This window comes from Abramis brama (assembly GCF_963993115.1).
Source record: "Abramis brama genome assembly, chromosome: 8".
Classification (NCBI taxonomy): Eukaryota; Metazoa; Chordata; class Actinopteri; order Cypriniformes; family Leuciscidae; genus Abramis; species Abramis brama.
In genome coordinates, this window is record NC_139970.1 from 31,589,376 (window position 1) to 31,598,616 (window position 9,241).

At 35.1% G+C, this 9,241-nt stretch overlaps 1 protein-coding gene across 1 annotated transcript; it reads right to left on the reverse strand.

Annotated features, from left to right (window-relative positions):
• Window positions 1-583: 583 nt before the first annotated feature.
• Window positions 584-7,925, reverse strand: ercc1 (excision repair cross-complementation group 1). The gene is made up of 9 exons (XM_084121634.1): window positions 7,748-7,925; window positions 5,966-6,346; window positions 4,221-4,324; window positions 2,085-2,184; window positions 1,819-1,895; window positions 1,578-1,677; window positions 1,396-1,467; window positions 967-1,035; window positions 584-800 (listed from the first exon to the last, which is right to left on the reverse strand). Exons 1-9 carry the CDS (start codon window positions 7,808-7,810, stop codon window positions 735-737), a joined length of 1,032 nt encoding a protein of 343 aa, XP_083977760.1. The 5' UTR covers window positions 7,811-7,925; the 3' UTR covers window positions 584-734.
• Window positions 7,926-9,241: the final 1,316 nt, after the last annotated feature.

Below are 9,241 nucleotides of genomic sequence, written 5' to 3' on the forward strand. Positions count from 1 at the left end.
GTAGAACACAAAAGAAGACATTTTGAAGGATGTTGATAACCAAGCAGTTTTGGTGAACACTGACTTCCATTATATGGACAAAAAACACTGTTTTTGTTGTTGTTGTTTTTTCAAAGTATGTTCTTTCATGTTCCACAGAAGAAAGTCATACGGGTTTGGAACAGCATGAGGGTGAGTAAATGATGACAGAATTTTCATTTTTGGGTGGACTTCCCTTTAAGGATTATGCAAAAAAACAAAACAAAAAAACATTCACATTAAATTAATGCAAAAGAGCTTTAAGAAGATTCCAATTCATCACTGTGTAGTATAAAACCTCCCACTAGCTTAGTTATGATTTGACAGGAAAGGCTGGTATGATGACATTTGCTGTGGCATATGTGATGGCCATCAACTTTTGGCCCACAAACTACCACAAACACAGTCAGTTTGCCCTAATTCCTATTTCTATTTTTATTTGAGTGTGACCACAAGTTTCTATCCATTTTTTCTTATATGGAGGTTTTGCTCCAGTTGCAATACAAATCATGGGGTTATAATAGAACCTAACCTCCCACCTCTAAAATATCAACATAATACACAATTACTGTTAAATATTATTGATATTTATTGAACTTTTCATAAACACCAGTGATAAAAATTTAAGAGGCTGTTTTATGCCCCACTTGAAGGCCACATATCATCATAGACCAAAGACTCTAAGACTCAGTGATTTTGTAAATTGCAGCTCTGATTTATCCGCTTTCCTTCTTCTTGGTCTTTATGAAGGGTTGGTGCAGTACATCATAAAGCCTTCTTGCCTAAATGAACCACAATCAGGAAAAGTGATTAAGACACATACCCTTGGATTGGTTAAATGAGTCAAATGCACTTATTGTTAAAAAAAATTGTTTGCATCAAAGTACGATGCTACGTTACGAATAAAGCCAACAGTTCAAAATATGATATCAAAGTGTCTCTACAAACCTTCTGTGGACCGAGTCCTGGGCACAAAACTAGTTCCTCCTTAGAAGCCTTAATGATGCCCTCCAAAGACTGAAGAGATAAAATACCATCAATATAAGAACATAAAAGTATTTCAAGTTTTTTTATGTACACTACCATCCAAAAGAGGTCTGTAAGGTTTTTTAATGCTCTTGAAAGAAATCTCTTTATGTCACATGATTCTAATATGCTGATTTGCTGCTCAAGAAACATTTCTTATTATTATCAATGCTAAAAATAGTTGTGCTGCTTAATATTTGTATTCAATAATTCTTAATAGTTTTTATTTTAAACCAATTTTTTGCATCCTTGCTAAATAAAACTAATAATTTATTTAAGAAAAATAATCTTTTGAATGGTAGTGTAAGTAATAATAAGATGTGCAACATCTAAAGGAAAAGTATTCCTTACAGAAAAAGTAGACAGCAGAGTCATGGCATCTGTCTTATTGACAGACTTTACGGTGGTTAAACAATCTGTAACCTGTCAAATAAAAAGAAAGTGCGTTTTATAGAAATAACGGCATCAGTGTTTGATTAAAAGAAACCATACATAATAATTTCAGATGTATAAATAGATTTTTGGGCCCTAACCTGGGACAGGTAATTTTTCTCCACTTGTTCTTTCAGAAGATCCGCAGGTTTCTTCTCATAGGATTTAAATGTCTCAAGGTACCGACCTGCTTCTTCAGGACTTACACATACAAACAGGTGTGTTTAGTTAAAGGAAATAAATTAAAGCACTAAAAACTAGCAGGAACTTTAACAGCTCATATTTACACAAGCCACTAAGGAAATTCCCCTCCAGCTTGATTATTTAGAACTATCCCCTTACCTCCAGGCCAATATGAGGGTACAGTCAGCCATGATGCATATTCGAGCAAGCTCTTTCAGTGCATGATGAGGGTCTTTCTGATAAATGAGGAACACAGAAATGGGACATGAACATCAGCAGTCTCTAACTGAATTAAAGCTGCTTAAAACTTCAAAAACAGGCACTAAGCCAGCATTTATTTATTTAGCATTTCATTCAGAAACAGCTTTAAATAACACAACAAAAGAACAAAGAAATGCGAGTGTGAGTGAAACAGACAGACTCACCACATCAACCTGGATGAGCAATACTCTGAGGGTGAAACTCTGTCCCAGCTGTTTCAGACGCTCATGGATGTAGTTTGGGTTCAGATTATGGTAACGCACACTGTGGTCATGAGAGAGAGAGAAAGAGAAACTAAAAAATCCCATATAGTACTGATATATGTTTTGTTAATATAAACACTATTAAAAAAAGTGAATTTCAATTTGGCATTTGTAATTCAGTCAAATGAAACCACTGGTTAAGGGACTGAAAACTTCTGCAATGATTCATATATTAAACACAAAAAGCATAATCTTGCCATATACATAAAATTCAAAATCCAATTACAAATTGCATTTGTTAATTAACATTTCTCAGCTGATTCTACATTGTCTAAAATGTATTGTCATACCAATCATTACAGTCAGCCACAACATGTTTACTTCTTGAATTCTCACTAATTTTCTTTGCAAAAAGAGGTGGAGGATGATGTGGTTTCACACCTGACTAAGTGAGACGATTCCATTTAACACTTACAAAATGAGTTTAAAGTGCACGTACACTTGCTGGAAACCATGTTTCTATAATTTAACACTTAATTTGCCATTATAAATTAAGTATTATGAAATATTATTTAAGATTTCTTGGCACGAAAAGATCTGCACAGATGTTCAGTAATGGTTTGATAACAAAAGCCACACATCTCACACAAACAGAAAAAAAAAAAACACACATTGAAGTAGTACTTTGTCTTAGACAAACATTAAACTAAGCAAATAAAGGATAGAGTAGAGCTGGCAACATTTATGAAAGTGGCATTTTCATAAAGAGGACCTATTAAACTTTTTTACATTTTCAACTTTATTTAGTCTGTAAGATTAAGGTCTACAAAGTTACAAAGCACAAAGTCCACTCAAAAAGGAGTTATTCTCTATATCAGTAAGCACTTTCTGAACTCCCTGAAACACCTCCATTATAGTCTAGAGTATATATGAAGAGTTCAGATGCAATAGCCTCTAAATGCCATCTGAAATTTTCTTCTAGAATGATCCATTTTTATCAAGCTCGTAAATTTAAGTTCAGTAATTTCACTTAAATGACAATTAATAGGTAATTTTCTTAAGTGAAATTACTGAACTTAAATATACAAGCTTGATAAAAATGATAATTTTAGAAGAAAATTTCAGATGGCACTTAGAGGCTTTTGCATCTGAACTCTTCATATATTCCTCACTATACACTATATTCCTCATTTAAACTCATACATTTAAATAATAACCGAAACACACTCGAAACGGTTGTCAATCACAAAACACGAGTCCGGCTGACCAATCAGAGCTCATTGTGCTTTTTTGGAAAGAGGGGCTTCATAGAGACAGGAACTAAACAGTGTTAGTGCCATATTGGGAAGAGAGGTGCTGCAACAATGTAAAATATGTTAAAGATGCTCTAAGTGATGTTGGGTGACGTCAATTCTTGTTGACGTTTAAAGTATTGTCAAACAAAACGGAGGCTAGCTAGACCCTCCGCAAACTAACTCCCCAAACCCCACCCCCAAATCCCTCTTGTCGGTTATTGGCTGGAACAGTTTGTTATGTTTCGTGGTGCCGGTTAGCCCAGCTTGTTTTTGTTGCCGTTTGTGGAGCCTGTGGTGTCTGCAGAGACCGCGTTTTTTTACATTTTGTTCAGGGGACAGGCAGCTAGCGGATAGTGAGGAGATGTTTGCTGTATGTGACAAAAAATGTTTTGGCCTAAAAAACGTGTGACATCGCTTAGAGCACCTTTAAAAACAAAACAAAAAAAACACCAACATGAAAACCTATTCTGTTAGACCCCAAAAACAAAATCAATGGCATAATATGGCCTCTTTAAATATGCAAATCTGGTGCAGGTTTTGAGATCAAACAAATATAAATGTATTACTTTCTTTCCTCCATGATTGAGTGCATTAAAATCAGACAAGACGTGTACACTTGGGCTCAAGTGTGTACAATGAAAACAGTGACAGCACTGCTTCCATATTTATCTCCATCGGTGTCCTGCTGAAGCTTCTAGCTTTTCAATGTGTACATTTGGATTCCTATTTTGAAGAAGAAACATTGGCAACTGTAATATTAGAAATAATCTCACTGATACTATACATATACCCACAAACCAACCTCAGAAAAAGAGCACACGTTGTCCGTCCCAAAACGTAGTCTGGCACAACTTCTCCAAACTCCCATGGAACATTTCTCACAAACTTTAGGATGGGATTGCCTCTCTGTATACAGATTAAAAACATATATTAATCAAGTTCTATATTTTATTGTTATATTTTAATATTTGTTATATTAAAAATCAAGTAAAAGGTGCATTCATTAAGTTTTGATTTACACTGCCATTTAAAAGTCAGTAAGATTTTTCATGTTTTTGAAAGAAGTCTCTTCTGCTCACCAAGGCTGCATTTATTTGATAAAACAAAAAAACAAAAACAAAAAAACAGTAATACTGTGAAATATTATTACAGTTTAAAATAACTCTTTTCTATTTGAATATATTTTAAAATGTAATTTATTCCGTTGATGGCAAAGCTTGTAACAGTTCCACTATTACAGAATGTAATTTTCCTCCCGGCCACTAGGGTCACTGGGGAGGAAGTTGTCGCTAGGACATGGTTTGTCTAAGGTGAGGGAGAAAAGAAGGATTGGAAGTTAACAGGTGAAGGGGGGAAGATTGTGATTTTGCTATGTGAGAGGGTATCCCATTACTTACCTGTATTCAAAGTTAAGTGAATGTATTTTATGCTTAACTGGTGATGTTTTGACATATTGCTAAACGTTGAATGAGTATTGATATGCTCTTTGTTTGGAGTCTGTAGAAAACGCCTGCAGGAAGGAGTAATGTGGATACATAAATGATTGAAAGGACTTTGAGAGAAAGGAGATACTGATTTTTTTCCTTGCATCATTGTGGATTGAATTTTGTTGCTTGGACTCGGACTTCTATCACGATTTCTTTCAGAGACTTGGACCACATCTTTCAGGCCCCTTTGGACTCTTATCAGATAAGTTGTGTTTCAATGTGATTGTCTAAGTGATGGTATCCAGGGAACTGAGGGTATTTGAACAAATGGGAAATACTTGAATACTACTATTGTGTCCATCTGAGATTGAAACAAGTGGTTTATGATTGTTAAAGTACAGTTTATTTTGTTTTCTTTTGGGGTTTTGTTTTCAATCTTTTGTTGATTCATGTTTATTTTGGGGAGTTGTCATTTTCACTGTGCTATAAAGCAATATAAAGTAAGTCAGATGGTTCATTCACTCTGAAGATTCTGGTGTGATTTTAACAGACATTTTCCATAGGTAGAACCCCTTTTTTCTGTGTAGCCCTTTACCTGAGTATAGAGTGAAGGTGGTTACAAGCTGAATTTTAAGCATCATTACTCCAGTCTTCAGTGTCACATGATCCTTCAGAAATCATTCTAATATGCTGATTTGTTGCTCAAGAACATTTCTTATTATTCTCAATGTTAAAAAAACAGCCGTGCTGCTTAATATTTTTGTGTATTTCACAATATTAATATTTTTACTGTATGTTTGATTAAATAAATATAGCCTCGATGAGCATAAGATATATTTTTTTCAAAAACAAAAAAATCTTACCGACCCCAAACTTTTGAACGATATGTTTTGATGGCTTTTCTTCTTCCAAATGGTCTTGGGACTAATACTGGCACTTATCGACATGGAAGCATGAAGTCGATTTATTATATGCTGCTACTTCACACAAGAGTATTTCTCAATATTACTATACAATTCTTTATATGTGAGAATAAAGGGAAACAATTTTAAAATTAGGGGGAAAAATACTGAGCGTAAAGATAGGAAAATGATAGATAATGAACATACGTTATACAGACCTGTCGAGGACTGACAATAATACTGTTCCCAGATCCTAAGAGATGAGGAGGAATGATACGACTCTCCAAACTCTGACCTTCCTCTTTCGTCTGATCTTCTGTTGGTACCTCTGCTGGTCCCTGCTGTTCAGTCTCGGGTTTTCCTGAGTCTGTGAATGACGTACTAACTGAGCCGCTTCCAGCTGTGTTTACAGTGCTTTGTCCTGCAGCATCGTTCCTACATTGGGCAGCAGATATTTGTTTCTCTGATCCATGAGCTGCTCCCTGAAGCCCCCTGTTTTTGCTCTGAACAACAAACTCTGCATAGGACAGTGGTTGGCCAGGAGCTGGAACAGTTGAGGCCTCTACTTGACCATCTTTGGCCTTAAACAACGATGCCACCTGTGAGAATAAAAGGAACCAGGATACTTGCATCATTTCAGAGACATTGCCATCTGAATAACTTAATGTAATCTTAAAGGTGCCATATATTCTTCTGCAGCATTTTTTATTTTATTCATCTCTTGCAACTTATTATTTTTGTCATTTGAAAGTTACATTAGAACTGTCATTAAAAAACAAGGTGTTGGGCAAGGCTAAAACAATAAAAATCTACACATGAAAAGCATTTGAAAATAAATGTTCACTACTTTTCAAATGCCTTTTATGTATAGATTTTCTTAACCTTGTCAAAAGACTGTTCTAGTGAGATTATGAAAATTCATTATAAAACATCCATTTTAAAAGTTTTTTTTCAAAATGTTGAAGAAATGTAGAACTATGATGATATGTAGAACATGTTGTACTATGATGATCCAAACAATGATTGAAATAAAGCTATTACTGTGAAAATTTATTTTTATACATATTTGAAAAATTAAGATGACCCTACAGTTATGGTGTCACTTCCATCACACACACACACACACACACACACAAAAAACATTTCATTCCCACAAGTTACTGTTGCCTACTTGTTTCCTAAGGAGACAACAGTGTCAGTCAAGAACATGCTTGATATAAAATAAGATATATGGGGAAAACACCACAAAATCAAAATAATTTGATTTAAATATCAAAAAGTGTGTTTAGGAGATTTTATATTCAAAACATGCACAGTCATAACTGTGCTTAAATAATTATGTTTGATGTGTTCTCTCTCGCTCGCTATTCTAGTGAGAAAATCAAGTCAAAATAACGAGGGGCGTTTTAAAAATAAATAATGCATGGCCTCTTAGGGCCTCCGTAATGCGAGGATCTTCCAACGTTTATGATCCACTGAGGAAAAATGTCATATGGGTTTGGAAAGGATAAACATGGGGGAAAGGATAAACATGGGGGTAAGTAAATTATGATAAAACTGTAATTTTGAGTGAACTGACATATGGATCAAATGTATGAATCCAGCTTGTTGTGGTTTATTTTAAGTTCTGTATTGAGTGTTGCACTTACTGATCGAGAGTGGTAAGGTTATATGTTAGTTAGACTGTTGCAGTGTGCAACATGATGCAGTGCATCAGTATGAATTGAGTCACCAACACCTTGTTATGGCCAAACTTGCAGTGTGCAAACTTGCAGTGTGAAAGTAGCTCATCAAGTTGGTAACTTTAGATCGTGCTTGTTTAGTAACTTACAGTACATGCATTAAAGGTTAAGTCCCCTGGCTTAATATCAGTGGTGATAGTTCATGTATGAATGGACTTTGGTGAGGTTTGAACCTCCATACTCACAGTTATTAAGACCTCTGCTACTAACTTACAACACACCATACCAACACAATCATAGTAAGGAAACAAAACCCACCGGACTTCTTTCCTTTGTGAACGCCGAGTCGTCCAAATTGATATTGAATTTCTTTTTTTCCATTTATAAATGATCAGTGACTGCACAAATCATAAACCAAACATACTAGCAGCACATCTGCCGCCATCGCAGAAAAACAAAACAGTGTCAGACAAATGTGTCAAACACAGAAACATCGATCGATACGGAGACGCTACTGGTACTACCGGTACTACCCGACAGATGGCGCCCAAACCCGGAATTTATTATATTTGCTCAGATTAACCGAAAGATGTCGACATTGCAAAAGATTTTAATACTTTCACGATGCTTTTCACACACGGTGTCCCAAATGTAGCCTACCGATTTTTAATGTTATTCAAAATGTATTTTAAACAATATTGTACTTCCGTAAGCATTTGTACCATTTTATTTGACATTTTATTTTCATATACTATATATAACTCATTTTATACAATTTAAAACACTTGATTAAACCTTTACAGATATAGTCCTTGTGACAACTTCCACATGTGACAGCTAGCCCCAGTGCCTCCTATTATCAGTTGGCACTTTTGCAGTAGCATGGTACTTTCTTTTCCTTTAATATAAAAAATGATCATTAATGGACATTGACTAAAGTCTCATTCATGACTTTTTCATCTCAGTCCTCAGAGCATCATGTTAAATGTTTTTATAATGTTAGAGGTTATCCAATTAAGAAACCCAAAGTCTGACAGACATCTGTGTATGCCCATTTAACCCTGTTTGTGTGTGTATGTGGATGGCGTTTCGGGACGTCCTGCCACCGTGCCATAGCATCATGGGTCCCACAGACAGATGGTGCCAGCTTCTTTCTGAAGTCATGTTCATGCCCTCCAAGAGATGTGATGCATTTACACAACACGCACAAACCTTTGGCATCACACCAATGTATGTCAGTCACCTTTCAGGACAAATCAGACAAGATCATAAGTTGAAAGACAGTATGGATGCGCATAGACACACACACAAACACATTCACATACATGTATAAGCAACCATGAAAGATTTGTCTGGTTAAGTAAGGGTGTGACAAGGACACGGTTAGAGTTTTAAGGTGAGCGGGGCTGTATATCCAGCCTGTGGAGCAAAGGACTGTGGGTAAAGACATCAAGCCAATTAGCTGCTCCATGGGTATAACCTTAAATACGTGTCCTCATATTGAAATTATAATAATTATAATTTCAATATAGAATTTCAATATATATAAAACCTATAATAAATGATAACAGGTTATTATGTATAAGTATATAAATTATTATAACCTGCAATAAATTCTTAGTCAGGACAATTATGACTATAAAATCAAATAGAAAATACAAAAAGTGGCTGTATGTAATCAGATGTATTTTATTAATAATACAGTTTAGACACAATTGACTGGTCCCATGTAAGATTAGATGACATCTTATTTTTATCTGCATCAGTAAATTTTGATGTAAGTTGTTGGGAGTGTTTTATTCATGTTCAATG

Coding starts and splice junctions, on each gene's coding strand:
- ercc1 (XM_084121634.1), bottom strand. CDS start 7,810: ATGGAAAAAAAGAAATTCAATATCAATTTGGACGACTCGGCGTTCACA. Junction 6,347..7,747: donor TCACAAAGGAAAGAAGTCCG/GTGGGTTTTGTT, acceptor TTATTCTCACAG/GTGGCATCGTTGTTTAAGGC. Junction 1,036..1,395: donor CTCTGCTGTCTACTTTTTCT/GTAAGGAATACT, acceptor TTATCTCTTCAG/TCTTTGGAGGGCATCATTAA.